This window comes from Oreochromis aureus, linkage group 11 (genome assembly GCF_013358895.1).
Source record: "Oreochromis aureus strain Israel breed Guangdong linkage group 11, ZZ_aureus, whole genome shotgun sequence".
Lineage (NCBI taxonomy): Eukaryota > Metazoa > Chordata > Actinopteri > Cichliformes > Cichlidae > Oreochromis > Oreochromis aureus.
In genome coordinates this window covers 15,365,687-15,382,159 of record NC_052952.1, presented here as the reverse complement: position 1 = coordinate 15,382,159, position 16,473 = coordinate 15,365,687, and the positions used below count along the sequence as shown (strand labels likewise).

At 40.2% G+C, this 16,473-nt stretch overlaps 1 protein-coding gene and 1 long non-coding RNA gene across 5 annotated transcripts in view; one reads left to right on the top strand and one right to left on the bottom strand.

Annotated features, from left to right (window-relative positions):
• Nucleotides 1-16,039, top strand: part of LOC116320617 (protein spire homolog 1) — a 36,329-nt gene extending 20,290 nt beyond the window's left edge. For 2 of the 4 annotated variants that reach the window (XM_039619098.1, XM_039619097.1), the window contains exons 5-17: nt 1,420-1,494; nt 1,726-1,890; nt 2,921-3,007; nt 3,556-3,685; nt 7,839-7,889; nt 8,848-9,011; nt 9,109-9,202; nt 9,434-9,576; nt 11,583-11,720; nt 11,927-11,997; nt 12,125-12,152; nt 12,429-12,730; nt 13,279-16,039. In XM_039619098.1, the coding sequence (XP_039475032.1) occupies nt 1,420-1,494; nt 1,726-1,890; nt 2,921-3,007; nt 3,556-3,685; nt 7,839-7,889; nt 8,848-9,011; nt 9,109-9,202; nt 9,434-9,576; nt 11,583-11,720; nt 11,927-11,997; nt 12,125-12,152; nt 12,429-12,730; nt 13,279-13,534 (1,704 nt within the window). In that variant the 3' untranslated portion in view covers nt 13,535-16,039. Of the gene's footprint in view, nt 1-1,419; nt 1,495-1,725; nt 1,891-2,920; nt 3,008-3,555; nt 3,686-4,310; nt 4,353-7,838; nt 7,890-8,847; nt 9,012-9,108; nt 9,203-9,433; nt 9,577-11,582; nt 11,721-11,926; nt 11,998-12,124; nt 12,153-12,428; nt 12,731-13,278 lie in introns of all 4 variants that reach the window. The other 2 variants (XM_039619099.1, XM_039619100.1) reach the window with 2 other exon arrangements.
• LOC120442520 lies at nt 11,211-12,541 on the bottom strand. Its single transcript, XR_005614751.1, has 4 exons — nt 12,448-12,541; nt 11,887-11,988; nt 11,551-11,695; nt 11,211-11,251 (listed from the first exon to the last, which is right to left on the bottom strand). It is a non-coding gene; the product is annotated as an uncharacterized LOC120442520 (long non-coding RNA).
• Nucleotides 16,040-16,473: the final 434 nt, after the last annotated feature.

Genomic DNA, 16,473 nt, shown 5'->3' with positions numbered 1-16,473 from the left:
TCTGCCATTTCCCCTAATGACATAGAGATTCATCCCTATTTAATCTAAACACATCCATCAGCATTTAGTCCGTGTACAGACTCGTATACCTGCTACCTAACTGTAGACTCTCACCAGTTATTTTGTACAGAACCAAATGTGCCTAAACCCATTGTCCTGTTTGTGTGTTTTGGAGTTCTTTGCTAAACACATATCAAAAAGTTCATCTTCATCCATTCAATGCTACCAGACATCGCTGCCAAATAAAGCCCCTTTATCTTTCCACAGAGACGCCTCCTGCTGCTGAACAGCAGCTGAATTGGTGGTGATTCACAGATAACTTGTGCTCCTATTTGCTCAGGGTTGAGTGCTTCTTGTCAGCTGTTGAGAGAGAAAATGAATGAAATAACCTCAACAGAAGGCAGAATTACTAAGGTTTTACATGCAGTTGGGAATTGCCCTGAATATTTTATTTTGTGGCAGCAAAAAGGTTTCATTCACACTGTGGATTACTTTTCATGATTTAATTGATGCAGAACACGTGGAAGAAGCTGCTCAGGTGGAATGGAAATATGTTGCTTTGATCTGATCTGGAGTTTTGCTGTCCATCCAAATGAGATAATGGTGTTTTACAGCAATTGAACTAAGCTCTCGTTATGCTCTTCACTGGCTGGATTAGCAGTGCTTTATTTTGATGGGCTGTCATAAAGCATCAGGGACCATCTTGTTATCTTGTGACTGGAGTACTGTATACACTGTAGACATATTGACTTGTGATGCACCAAAAAGCCTGTTGCGAGTGATGTTATGTAAGCAGTCAGTCAACACAGCTGTGCCCCCGCAGCATGATGGTGAATTCTAATTTCCCCTGTGACCTGAGGTTTTAACTCGGCAGTCAGCTGGGCGAACTCCCGTGATTGTCTTACCAAACTTTCCCCTCCTGTGACATGATAAGGACAGCCTCACCACCAAGATGAACCAGAGGAAACACATTTTCAGTCTGCCTACTGATTTTTACAAGCTTGTTATTGTCTCATTCTGTTCATATTACAGTTAAAGGGTAACATTAAAGGGGACTTGCTTCCTTACTTCGTACTTCTTGTCATAATGTTTCAATAATAATAATAATAATAATAATAATAATAATAATAATAATGAAGATATGAGTTTCTGCAAAACTTTCCAGTAAGAAAATCTATGGTTTTTCAGAGGGGGATCTTTAAAAGTCTGGAACCTTTACTGAGTGTTTGAAGCCAGAGACTAACATCAGGAGCTGCATAACAGGCAGCATGAGAGAAATAAAGATTTGTGTAGCTGTGAATTCAAAGCTGTTTGAGTGAAGCCACTTAACAGCTTACATATAGAAACTGGATGAGGTGCATGTCTTGTTATTTACCAAAACAACACTTTTTAAATTTGATCTTGTTCTTTTTCCACCAGAACCTCCGTAAGATGGAGGAGGAGTCATCAGAGGAGCCTGGCCGAGACCTGAACGAGTTACAGAATGCTGACTGGGTATGCAATCTTCGACCTTTGACTCTTGCCTCAAATGTTCACGTGAAGATATCGCCATGAATGCATTTATCACTGTAAACACACAGTAATCAAAGAACTTCTCAGGAACCATGCTGAGATTGATAGAGCCACTGCACATGATGGCGCCCTGTTTCCCTGTTCTGTGTGCAGGCAGAGGCTAGCTCTCTTTTCTACACTAGGTTCCGCTTTCACTACTTCTTCTCCTCTCAGGCTCGATTCTGGGTTCAGGTGATGAGGGACCTGCGTGAAGGAGTCAAGCTGAAGAAGGTGAAGGAGCGTCAGTACAACCCTCTGCCTATTGAGTACCAGCTCACTCCTTATGAGATGCTCATGGATGACATCAGGTCCAAACGCTACAAACTGCGTAAAGTCATGGTCAGTGTCAAAACATGTGTTGCAGCTTTGAAAGTATTACTCGAATGCTGCACTCAGTGCTGCACTGTTCTTTTGATCCTGCAGGAAAAGGCTTGCTGCATAAAAATCGTAAGGTTGCATTGATTATTATTGGATACAGTATAACTGTGCCTTTCACTAATGTGATGAAGTGATGACTGCATACACTCAGAAAATGTTATGTTACATGCTATGTTACATTTAATGGCATCTAGTCAATGGAAATCTCACTTGATTATTATAGATTTTGTTTATACCAAACATATTTTCCTTAATGATTTCAATGAATAAACCTTTGATTTTATATATTTCAGCTGCATTTTACTCAAACATTATGGCTTCATGTTTATGAGGGCAAAGAATCGCTTTTTTAGTGTATTCTTGAGTTTTGGTTTTAGTCTTTTAAGGATTCAGTGTGATACCTGAAGTTGTTGTGTAAGTCCACATCCAGAAAACACACCACCACAGTTCAAATCATTTAATGAAATGCTCCAGAAAACAGTCCCATAACAGGTTGTTTTGGTGTAAACTTAGCCATGACTTTACTCTTCCATTTGGCATTATTCACAGTAAAACTGAAAACTTTAAAAAATATTTTGTAATTATTGTGATCGCTGATTAAAGTCTTTCTATTTAGCAGTGAGGAGTTGCTGATTTTATATTAGAATCATTATTGAATATTACTAGTATTTTGACTGTCAGATGACCCAAGCATGATTTAAAGAAAGTGTCTTGGGCTCGGAGACGACGCTGCAAAATTTGACAGCCTAATCCATAATTAAAAATAATCGTCAATCTCGGCCTTATGTAATGGTCTTGGGTTTGGTTGTCTTGCAACAGAAAATGTAAAAATGTCCACATATACTTTGTTGATTTTGTGTTTCTTTTATTATTTGAGTTTGGATTATTTAATTTTTCCATCCATCATGTTCTCCATCTAGTAAATGACCTCCTGAAAGTAGCAGCGTTTGTCTGAGCTAATATAAGCAGACCAATTGTTCCTTTGCTTCAGGTCAATGGAGACATCCCACCAAGATTAAAGAAAAGTGCTCATGAAGTCATCCTGGAGTTCATCAGGTCCAGGCCCCCTCTCAATCCTGTGAGTACTAACAAATCTGATTGATTTAAATATTAAAACTGAGATTAAACCAATAATCTCTATATATATTTGCATATTAGTAACCACTCTGAAAAAATAAGGATTTTTAACAAAGACATTTCCTGCTTCTAACCTGGTATTATTTGTGGGAAACAGTGTGACTCTCATGTCAGGAGATGGTTTAGAGGTTGATTTGCTGTTGCTAAGCCAAAATCATCCCGATGATTAGACTTGACTATTTCCACTACATGTGATCGACTGTAAATCCAGACTCTGTAAAGCACACGAGTGTTCACGTCTCACTGCAGGCTGAATTCACAATTGAGAAATAATGGATTCTGTGCTGATATCAATCTTGCAGCAGGATTAGCAGGCTGCTTTTTCAGCAGTGCTCTCATCTCTCAGCAATCAGGTGAACAATCAGTCAAAGTAGACCCGAAGAGGCGAAGACAAGCAGGCCTGCGGGCTACAACCCTGTACATTTGTGTCAGTGTTCGTACTCCCCCTTTTTCACTCTGTGCCAACCATCATCAACCCACGCTACTTAGGTGTCAGCTCGGAAGCTGAAGCCACAGACTCAGCCTCCTCCCACGCTGCACGAGCGGATCCTGGAGGAGATCAAAGCAGAGAGGAAACTTCGCCCAGTCTCTCCTGACGAGGTCCGCAGAGGAAGGCTGGGTAAGGAGGTGTCCCGCTTCGTTGTCCCTGCTCTTGGTATTTTTTAGTCCGTTGGTGCACACTCCCATGCACACTCCCATGCACACTCCCATGCACACTCCCATGCACATGCAACCATACTTCGCTCTAAAATTTTAAGATGTTTTAAGCTGAAGTATGGATCTGATGCCTGCACCTCAGAATCTTATAAGAAGTGTGCACTAGCTTCATTACTTTGAGCTGTTTCTGTTCTTTTATATGTTCCTACTTTGTGCCTATGCTCTGTGCTATCATAGCTGCTGCTGCCTAACCGTTCATATTTGTGTTGCAACTAATGCCTATTATTGTTTTTTGGTTTATTTTGTTTGCAACAGAGCATAAGTCGTGTACCGTAATAATGCTAAGTGTCTGCAACTTCTATTAACACACTGAACCCAGTACTGTGTTGTCTGGCTGACTTATTCAGAAATCCTCTTATCTCTCGTCATGAAAGCAATGAAACCTTTGGGATCTGAAATAAGACAATAAGCATGCCATTTCAATTCTTTTCTCACTAAATACAAACTTCTTGTATGTACAGTAGTAAGTCTTGACTTGATGTGCCTCTATCACAAACAATAACTGTCCATGGCGTTTCTCGTTGCAGTAATTCGGCCACTTAGCATGTCTTTCAGTTTTGACGCGTCAGGTAAAGTCTCCCTCGCTGCTTACCTGGCTTTTCATCACTTTCTGTTCCCCGCTTTGTTGTGGCTGCTCATCTGTTCTGTCAGCACGAACAAACATACAGACACAGATACACACTTTTAGTGCATCAATCTGCATATTGTACATACATTTCATGTTGTCTTTCATCGTTTGGTTATTGCCTCCTTTGGAGGTGAAACATGGACCTGTGGGACACTGGTCAGTAGGAGGATGCTGATGAGAGCAAAGTGACATGAGTGGCATGCTGAACTACATCCACAGGCCATGCTTTAAACTTGTAAAGATGCGCATGGTGTGTTTTACATGCTATTATGTATGCTAGTATAAGCAACATTAACCTTAAAACCAGGGAAATCAAATGAACTTTCAGACCATTTTTTTGCACGTTGAAATCTGAGGCAAAGCTTGAACATGAAAATCTCAAAAACCTTTAAAGATAAAAAACCTGAACCTGTCTGAGTATTGGCTATTTCAAATACGAGGAAAACAAACAATCTGTCCTGTAAAGTCTCATATTTTAGCACACACTAATTCATTTCACATTGCAAAAGACAATTAGTGACAATTTCTGAATGTTATTTCTCAAAAATTTAAAAAAAAAAAAGTGGAACATTTTTAACATGATCTTTTTTCAGGTTTTTTTGTCTTTAATAGTTTTTGAGGTCTTCATGTTCAAACTTTGCCTTAGATTTCAGTGTGCAAAACAAAAGAAAACTAAAAAAAATAATAGAAAATATATGAACAGACCATTTAAAAGAAATCTTGAAAAGTATTTGATGTGACTTTATCCTACAGACCAACAAAAAACGAGCTTATGTTCAAAACTCACTGCCTTTCATTTGTCATAAAAGGAATCTTTACTTTGTGTAATATATGTCTTCGACTGGAAGATATCACATCGCCTCACAGCCAGACTGAGATATTGAAAGTGTTTAGAGGTGCTAAAAACAAGAAGAATTTTATTTATGATGTCGCTGTTTATTTTTTGCAGCTTATACCGTCAGCATGTAGCGTTCTGAAGGAAGGATGGTAAAATTACATCACTGATTTCTCTACAAACAGCATCTTCTTTAAAAAAAAAAAATACAGTTGGCTGTTAAAATGATTGCAGCCTTGAGAAAACAGTTTATTCTAGTCAGTCTTCATGTGACTGAAAAATATTCCTGAAAAATATTCCTGCTGTTGCTTCTTGGGAAAAGTGTCACCTTTTCTAAGCACTTAGTCTCGTAAAGGTTCCTCTATAATGTGAAACCTCAGTAGAAGTGTGCTGCCAGCTATCTAATCAAGGGTCAGCAAGGAGCAGCCAAAAGCATACGTGACACCTCGACGTCTCCAAGAATCTATACAAAAGAGTCTTTCGTGTGCAGCAGTGACTTTGCAGAATCGAGCCAGTGCGCAGGTGGACCGGTGTGCAGCCTCATGCTCTGCACAGCATAGTAAAATATATAGTCTAAGATGACGAGCTACAGGCTACCAGCAGTGGAACATGCCCAGGATTCAAATTTGGAGATAGTGTTGTGATTGCGATGAGGGAACAGTGCTCAGGTGGCCACAGAAGGGTAGCTGTTAATAATCCTGTGCTCCACTTTCTCTCCTACTGAAGTCAGTGTCTCTCAAAACACCACGAGCTCCCTCATTTGTGTCGTCTGTTGACCTGTGTGTAAAACCTTCCCTTTATAATCACTCATTCCCATATGATGTGACCATATTGATAACTGTACTTTGTGGGGATTTTACATTCCCGCTGACAAATTAATAAGTATGGCTAAGGGGAAATAGATTTCATGAGATTAAATGCTGCGATCACAAGTCTCAGTGAGGTATCATGTCCCTGTGTGCAGCGCTGGGCCTTCGTGATAGCTTATTATTTTAAAGGCAACGTGAGCAGGCGGTGCTGCTTGGTTCTAATTAAATTGTCATTCAAATGTGACATTGAGTATTTTTGTTTTAGTTGTGCATTAGTTGAGAAGCTTGATGCCACTCTGTCTGTGCTTTTGTTTAATGCTAGAGTCAGCAGGTGATTAGCTTAGCAACAAGAGTGTAGCTTGGGTCAGTTGATTGGCTCCCTGGGGTCCCCTACAAAAAATTGAAAGGAAAATGTCAAATTAATCGATCCGTAATGGGAGTGATGTTTCACATTACATAACTCTAGCATAAAAACATGAGACAAACGTTACATTATACATAAATACATATTTAGGTCTAAAAACACTTAATAACAAAATTGTATAACATTACCCTAATTTCTGCTTTAATATTATAGTAATAGTAGTATCATAGTAATACATTGTTTGCATGTTGTTACTGTAATGTTACTACACTTTTGTAGAAAAGTCTATAAGTGGTCTGGTAACAGCAATACTGTCACCACATTATCAGCTTGTAATGGTACAACTTTGTAAAAAACTGTATGCTACTGTGCAAAAGTCTTGAACCACTCTTTGTTTCTTTATATTTTGCTTTTAAGGAGCCAGACTTTCTTGTGTCTTTTAAGTGGTCTTGAGCAGTAGTTCTTCAAGTTTTCTGAAGTTTTTCTTAAGCCTCTTAACAAAGATCTGTGAATCATTCAAGTATAAAACGTGTTTGCGATATAACGTTAAAGACTTTGGAGACTAAAGAAGAGGCAAGCCTAAAAATGCAAATGAACAGTGTCTGAAAGGTCATGTCCTTAAGAAACGGGGGAAAAAATCCAGCAAAGACCTGACACAGAGGGTAGCTGTTAAGAAACAATTCTTAAAGAAAGGAAACTGGGAGAAATGGCAAGTAGGTTTGCCAAATTATACAAGGACTGGACTTAAAATCAGGTCACAGCAGATGTGCTGCCCCTCCCCGAGCCTGGAGGTCTCTTCCTGTTAAAAGGAAGGTCTTCTTCCCCTCTATCTCTGAGTGCCTGCTTGTAGGGGACCAGTGGATCACTGGAGCTCTCTCTCTCTGGAGCCTATCCCATCTACCGTAGGGCAAGAGCTGGGCTACACCCTGGTCATGTCGTTGATCTGAAGCACGGCTAAGATGCTTAAACATTAGACATAAAAAAATAAAATAAAACCTTAACCGAACTGAAAGCTGTGGTCTTTATGCTGAACTAAGCTGACCCATCTTGACTTAGCTAGGCAACATGAGAGTGATACTAAACTTCTTCTAACCCACACAAAGACAGATAATATGTTAAAAACCACGTCTTTTTAAAATCATTTTATAGACAAAAGAAAAAAACATTTAATATCAGATTTTGCACTAAATACTTTAGAGTCAAAATGACTCCTTTGTAGTGTCAGTATTTTAACATTGAGCAGTTATACGTTTCTCATTTCCCTGTAGCTGCACACATACACAAAATATCCCAAAGTATTCTGTCAAACACGAATCTGTTTACTACTTCAGTCACTCCATTTATTTAGATATAAACTGCAGGCGTACTGAGTGGTGAATTTACTTGTAGCCATCCTATTAAAGGAGGTCTCCCTTTTAGGTTTCGGCAAAACTCGCAGTATGCCGCAGGATTTATTCCGTACTGGAATAGGTAACGTATGAGCAACGCTGTGGTTTGGAAGGCCATGTTTGCATTAACCTAATGGTTTGTCTGTTTTTTCTCCCCCCTGCCCGCCAGCTTTAAACTAATATCTCCTTTTGTTGAATATGTGAATGCTGAGACTTGGGTGAAACAAAGAAAGGGTTTAGAATGATGGCTGAATAGAGAAAAACTGGTGATGTAGGTTCTTAGGAATCTTTGGTCGTAAAAAGACTGTTTGAGCAGCAGGAACAGAGCTCGTGTTGAGACGATGAGCTCATGTGGATGCTTTTCCCACAAACAAGAGGCTGAAGGGAGAAAGGAGAGTTTCAGGGTTCCCACCGATCCTATCAGCTGTGTTTTTTATCTGTCTCTTGCAGCACTCGCTTGTCTGCTTTTCCCATACTCCCTGCCTCCAAACCCTCTCATCCAGTTGTCTTTTTGCTTTACCCAGAAATTAGTCAGAATCAGGCAGCTTGGTATTGTAGGTCCTTGATTATAATGTTGTCTTTTCTACTTTTAGACTTCAGCCAGTAAAGAGTGTCTGTTTAGTAAATTGGGAAATTTGGTTTCAAGGATTTAGCTTTCCCCAAAAACGTTCCCTGGGGGTTGATATGGGAGTCCACAGTTTAAATATTTCATGAAGAAGGCATCCATGCTCTGCGTGTAACACCGCCCTGCTCCTATGCCTCCCCTTAGGAAAAACTTAACCTTCGCCAACCTCTTTAACCTTTCGGCGACTCTCAAAACTCAGTCCTCTGTAACATCATTCATTGCATCCTTTCACCTCACCACCCACTGAAACCCACTACAACTTGAAAACTCTGTTTCCCCATATAACAAATGGGATACTAAAAGAAAGATGCAAAGTATAACCTGTCTAGGATGCAAAGAATCAAGAGAGGATGTGTTTTGGGTTTCGTTTCAACTGCTGTGCCTGAATGATACTCTCCTGTGTGGCTCTATGCAGATGAGTTCAGCCCACGTATGGGCAGGAGGACATCCAGCTCTCTGTCTCTCACCAACGGATCTGGATCACCCAGAGTCGAACCCTCTGGATCTCAGTCAGTTCCTCAGAGGAAGAGGCTCCTGAAAGCTCCCAGCCTCGCTGAACTGGACAGCTCTGACTCTGAAGTGCGTTTCTGTGTATTAGAATTTTATGTTTCCTAGATGCATTTACTTTGTGCAGAGCAAGTGATGACTGAAGTGCACGTGTATTCTGTGCATTCAGGATGAGATTGTGGGACACAAATCAGCGAGCAGCTCCAGCGTGGCGACATCTCTGATGGATGACACGTCCCCAGAGTCTGTGCTGGGGAAGAAAAGTGAGTCAGGAAGCCTTTCGACGCCCCCTACCTCCTTAACTAAGCTATCTGCTGGCAGTGATCGATGGCTTTTAATCTTGCAGCCTTGCCAGTCGTGTTGCACAAAGTCTTTTCATTTGAAAGATTATTAATCAGTAGGTCTTGAGCCAAAGATTAACCAATCAATTGCTTCTTTGCAGTTAAACTTCCTCTTTTTTTCTCTCTCTCTTACGTTCCATCTATGAACACCAGCTCCACCCATGTTCCTGCCCATCTCCTCTACACCTCAACCAGAGAGGCGTCAGACCCCCCAGAGAAGACACTCTATTGAGAAGGAAACACCCACTAATGTCCGACCGTTTCAGCCGCCCTCCAAGCAGAGCTCCAAGTCTCTGGTGAGTCAGAGCTTCGTGTATCATTTAAAAATAAACTTTTGGAAATAGGATTCAGTTCAGTTCAATTTGGTTTTATTTAATAGTGAACCCCAACAATCAGACGCTCCCCTGTGAGCAAGCACTTGGTGACAGTGGGAAGGAAAAACTCGTAACCTTGTAACAAGAAAAAAACTCCAGCTGAACCAGCCTCAGGGAGGGGCAGCCAACTGTCACGACTGCTTGGGGGTTTAGGGGAGAAAGACAAGACAAAAGAAACACTTTGGAAGAGAGCCAGAACTGGACCAGATTGAAATCAAAAAACCAAATCTACTAATGCATTAGTTTCAAAGGATATTCCTCCGATTGCTGTTTTGACTTGTTCCAGTGGCTGTCAGTGTCCAGTGTGGTCAAATAACTTAATAATCAAAAGAAGCAGAGGGAGAACGGGGTAAGTATGCAGAGCATCAAGATCTGTAGAGAAATGAGGAAGGATTGAAACTAAACACACACGCTGTCATCTCTCTTCTGTTTGCCCCTTTCTCAGGATTTCATCCCTCCTCCTTCTTTTACCAGAACCATCGAGTCCCTGTATCTCTGTTAAATTGCAGGCTTTCTGTTCTTCCTCCCTCCCACACACACACACCTCCACCTTCTCTTGCTCAGGTTGGAATCGAAATCTCGCATCACTCCTGGATTCCCTTCCTTCTCCACCCTTCTCCCTCCACTCTGTGCCCTTTGTGGAGCTCCAACCCTATCGAGGTGTTTGTGTTGCGGTTGGTGAAGACACTTTTTGCTCTGTGCAGGAAGGTTTACATCCTTCGAAGAGACTCGGCCGAGGTTTGCCCGTCTCCAATCAGTCTGTCCCGTCATAATAACCGTAGCTGCCCATCCTCCTAATTCTTCACTAGATATCATTCACCTAGAGCAGACTGAGGACATTGCTTTGGATATCTAACACAGTGGCTCAAGTGTATAGCAACACAGAACTAACAAAGCACTGTCAGAGCGTTTACAGGAAATAACAGAAAAGACGAACATAGGTTCAAAGATCTCTTTTTTTCATGTTTCTGAAGACTAAAAAGTGAATTTGAAGTTTCCAATCTTTCTCGTTTCTGGTATCAGGGAGTAATGGGAAGAATCAAGATGCGTTAACTTGTACTTGAGCAGTCAGTCAAGGATTCGTAATGTACGACTCTTACAAAGGCCCTGAGGATGCCCTGAGTAGCAGACAAACACACCTTGTGGCTATGAACATATACAGCCTCCCCTTACAATAAACCCACAATCATCTAGGATGTTCCCATATTTAATACTGCTCTCTATGTTCCTCCAGTTCCACGTAGACATGGTCAAGACCACCTAAGGTGCCCCTCCTGTGAGCTAAGAACAGGAAACTGAGGGCCCAATTCACACTGGCTCACCAAGATTGCACAATAGAGGAACATGTTGGAAAAACGCCACATGGTCTGATGAGTTTCTGTTTCTGCTGCCACATTCAGATGCTAGGGTCACAACATGGGTATAAATACTTAAGCCTGCTGGTGGTGTAATAGTTTGGGGGATAGTTCTTAGCACATGTTGCACCTATTAGTACTGACTGAGCATTGTTTTAATGTCACGGCCTACCTGAGTATTGTTGCTGACCATGTCCATCCCTTATGACCACAGTGTATCATGTTCTGATGGCTGCTTCCAGCTGGATAACAAATATAAAAAGAAATTCCATTTATTTAGCCAGGTCTTGAAGAAAATCATTGCACGCTTTGTGAACATCTATTTCTCGGCACTGCTGCAGGAATAAAGTGTTCACTGTTTTTTCCACATCACGATTCTCCTCTGAGCTGCCTTTTCATTCACTGAACAATGAGGATATTTTTATGACCCAATTGTAGCCCGGACCAGCTCACACTGCTCTTAAAGGTGCAGAGAGTTGTGCATGTGTGTGCTGAATGAAAAACACTGAGTCCTGTGTTTTGAGTCTGCTGGGTCACTCACTGCTGTGCGTATAATTCTTGTTGTTGCTGCAGGAGGAGTTCTGTTTTCCTGTGGAGTGTCTGTCTCTGACGGTGGAGGAGGTGATGCACATCAGACAGGTGCTGGTGAAGGCGGAGCTGGAGAAATTCCAGCAGTACAAAGACATCTACAATGCCATGAAGAAGGGGAAGGTAATGCATTATTGCCTAGGTTAATTCTATTATAAAGAAGTAATCTCTCTTTAATAAACAGGGATTACTTACTCTTTCTAAATGAGCACAGTTAAATTGTAACACCATAAGTGGAAACAGTATAACTTTTATCCTGAGAAAACTTGATTTTTTTGGTTCCGACTACCTTCTTTATATTTACTGCGATCTCTATATTTCTGTTGCAGCTTTGCTTCTGTTGTCGAGCCAAAAGGTTTTCCTTCTTCACCTGGTCCTACACCTGCCAGTTCTGCAAAAAGTAAACAATTTCAGATGATTATCTTCATCTTTTTCATTAATACTCTTCCGTTTATAATTATTTAAGGATCTATGGCTGCTTTCGTTTATTTCTTCTCCTGTAATTTCTGTCAACTGTCTCTTTGCAGGCCTGTGTGCGCACAGTGCTGCAAAAAGGTAAGGCACGTAGGATAAATCAGTCCTCTTCTGCAGTACCACGTCTTCCTTTATCTTTGTGCTGGTGACAATAAAGTGGACCTCTTTAAAAATAAATAAATAAATAGTGTAACATACTTCCTATTGTGGCAAATGGTGGTCACTGATCTTTGGCTAATTACTTCCCAATCAACCAAATTCAAACTGACAACACTCTTCACTCTTATTTTGCATCATTACTGTGTTTCCATACGCATTGTGAGGAAATTTTATCTCTTTCGTACATGCCTATGACAGATGCGGTTGCCATCCAAACCTTATTCCAGCTTGCCCATCTACTCCATTGGCTCCACCAACACTCTCCCCAGGGAGAGAATAAGTGCCATGGCTTCTGTAGGACAAGGACTGTCAGTGGCTGGAGCCCCAGGTGCATCTAAACCAGGAGAGGCTGCTGCATCCCCCGCTTTGAAAGAACCTGCAAAAGGAGCATCTAAAGGTCCCAAAAAAGCTCCTGGGGCTGCGACAGCAGCAGCAGCTGCTAAAACTGACAAGTCCTCCGGTAACCCACAGCGCCACAGCATCCAGAAGACCATGTCTAAGTAAGAGCTATGAACAATACTATTCAAACTAGAAATAGCAGTGCAACAATCAAAAGGAGTTCGTCATCACAAACTACAATACTGAAAACATAAACACACCATGCAAAGTAAAGGCCTTATTCATTGTAGCTACCACTGCTTGGTACAGCATGTACTCTTCAGTCAGAAGATTTGTTGGGTGTTGCTGACATCTAGTGGATAAAGTTGCAACTACCACACCAGAAACCGCTTGGCTGATTGTCAAAATTTACCAAATCATTCAGCATCCTTATCACAAAAGCAGCAAGAAAATCATGAAGTTTGGATTTAATTTACCTGTATTATCATGCATGACGGAACTTTTCATTAAGTATTTTCAGGGTGAGTTGTTTCATGTGTTTTTTGTTTTTTAAACACATTTAATTGATCACCCATGGATTAGGTTAGCTATGAATGCAAATTTTAGATCATTTCAAACCAAAGCAAATTCAGAGTGTTAATATATATAAAACGATGTCGTGTTTTCCTCCCATTCAAGCCGAGCTCCTCTGCTGTTTCTGTTTCTGTAGGTTTTCAAAGCACGGCTCTTTAAAGTCTCATGAAGAACTGGAGCTTCCCCCAGAGCTGACGGAGGACTGGGCTACCATGGAAGTCTGTGTGGACTGCAAGAAGTTCATCTCTGACATAATCGCCTCCAGCAAGCACAGTCTGTCGCTGGCCACCAAGAGGGCTCGCTTAAAACGCAAGACACAGTCGTTCTATATGTCCTCCCCTAAAGGAAGGGAGGAGTACCATCCTTCTGAACGAACAATCAGTGAAATCTGAAACTCTGTAACTCTCCTTCTGGCTGCTTCCAGCTCCAATGGCACAACACTGGATATGATCTTACTGTATTAGTGGACGTGAGTCGGAGAAAGCTGCCTGAATGGCTGTAAGAACCTTGGTGGTGGATAGTCAGGTTTCTGGCTGCTGTGTCCCAATCATGATCAGCTTCTCTAGACAATACTGTAGATCTGCCAGTCTTTTTTTGTGTTTTTTTTAATGATATCATTAATATATCAGAAAATCCTTTAATGTGTGGACACAGGCATTTGACTCAACAGAGACAAAGTGCAAAGGGGACTGACTTCCTTCCTCCATGATGGTGCCACGGTCTGTTCCACCTAAACTCGCGTTCACATAAAAAGCACAAAACAGAAAAGCGATCGTATTGTAAACTAAGAGTGACGGTCATCAAAAAGAAGATAAAACCGTACATTTTGTACGGGCTATAATTTAGTTTTTTACATGTATGTACAGTAAATAATTACTCGATAAAATGTCACCCTCTGTTTTCAGTTCAGACTTTTGCTGATGATGCTCAGGGAGACTCACACTCCTCTCTGCTATTGACAGCGCTCTTGAAACCATGCTTCCTTGAGGAATTCAAGCAAAATTACCCGTTTTATTTTCCTCCATGGGTTGCTACACAAAGAGAAATCTCACCTGCTTTTATGTTGACTATAGTGCCAAATAATACCTCCTTAAATATATGTCACCTGATGTAGTTATTGATTTACGCAGTGGTCTTGCTAATGGAGGAAGACCACCTCAAGTGCTCCAGCCTCTGTTAAAATGAAATATTCATGTGTAATTAGACAATGATCAAAGTGAAAGTTCCTTAAAACACTCCTGTCATGCTTTTTCTTTTGCCATCTATATATTGTTGTAATATATGAAACATTGCCACGCTTCAAATACTGATACCAGCTTATGTCTAAATAATCTCTCTGAGTCAAAAGCTCATACAAACGTTGTGTTTGTGAGGGGCAGCCAATCAGAATAAAGTTGATCTGGCTCCATCAAGGCCCAGTATATGATAAACAAGGATTTTAACACAAATATAGAGATTAAAATAAGCCCAAAATGCCCTCTGAAAAACAAAGAAAAACATTTATCAGTGTTTAATGCTAATAAATATTATAAATGTACTTAATCAGATCTGTGCGGGTGGTTTAGATCAGGGATAAGTGACAACAGTGTGGTGCTCCAGTTATTTAGTTTTGCCTTTCTCAGAAATATCTTATCAAAGGTGCTTTAGGGGGAAAAAAAGGTCAAAACACAGCTGAGGCTATGTTATTGAGATTTCTAGTCCCTACAATTAACTGGTAAATGCCTTTTAAAATCTTTTAAACTGCACACCACTTGGTATGCACAGATGTCTCTAAGGTGCTTTTTTTTTGTTAATTTGTGTGGTATAAATAAAGCTGATTTGAACTTTTTCAAAAGACAAGTTATAACGTTAATTAATTCTCCGATCAGTCTAAAATTATGATCTCACAACAATCTATCCCAGTTTACTTTTATGATGAACCAGTTTTGATCAGTTGTGAAGTTATCCTTGCACCCTGACAAGCTTCTATGAGCAAAAATCTCCAACTATCATTAAATCCCGACTTGGAAATGAAAGCATATGAATGACATCACCTGTTTCTAGGCAGAAGCAAAAGCACAAGCAAAGTATCTTTGATTAAAGGGAATCAAAACATCTAACAAATGTTGAGTTCACCTGCGATCCCCTCACGCCTACTCAGAGGCTGATTGAGGAAAAACATCATTTTAGGACTGTAACAAAAATAATAATAATGATAATAATAATTTCCGACAGTACCATGACCCAGATGGTTCAGATTTGCCTTTAAGTATTTTACCTGAAATATGTGCATTACTGCATCTTTTCAAAACATACCTTAAGCTGATGCAACACTCTTGCTTTCCCATGGATCAAGTTAATGATTTGTTTCTGTATGTTTGCAAAGATGAATCATAATACATAAAATAACAGCACGCTTCCCAGCTTTCAGTCACTCAGAGTTAATGTTTATACAATGCCTTTATGATTTCTTTTTTTATCACTCACAGTCTCACTGGCAGAGAGATATAACTTCCTCACAGCCTGGATGTTTATTTTACTCTTCATCGCGTTCCACATCTTTTCATATTTTGCCTTAAAAGATGCCTTTTGTTATCGCTCTCACCTGTTGAACAGTCGTCTGCTGTTACTGTACATACATCGTTTCAAAGAGTTTGTTTTATTGTTCAGGTGTGTTGCCTCAAAGATGACAGTGCTGACAATGAGACTGCTGTAGAGCTGAGAGGGAAACTGTCCATCTGTGGAGAATAGGAGGGCTGCGAAGTCTTCAGAAAAAACCTCTCAGTGTGACAGACAGCATCATGCATGTACTACAGTGTAGCTTGTACCTTCAGTCTGTATTACCTTCAAGCTGTAACTCCCTGCAGAGAGTGCAACAAATGACAAGTATAAACAATAAACTGTAATGCAATACCTGACCACATCCTCTTCATCTTTTATTTTAAATTATCTAAAAACATAAGGTGTCTACTAGAGATGGTACGAAGTCTTTATTCAGTCCTGGATCATAATTTGATGCCCATGAGGGTTACTAATGAAAAGAATTCAATTTCTTTTTAACTATAAAACACAATCACAAAACAGGTCATCTCTACTGTTGATAGATAGATAGATAGATAGATAGATAGATAGATAGATAGATAGATAGATAGATAGATAGATAGATAGATAGATAGATAGATAGATAGATAGATTAACAACAATAATAATAATAACAATAAGAAGAAGAAGAAGAAGAATGGTGTTGTATAGACAATCGGAAGAAGGGAATTTTGTATATTTTGTATAATTTTGTATGTTATAATCTTTTATAACGCCTGATTGACAGGGGAAAAAAACAAGTTGTTTTTAA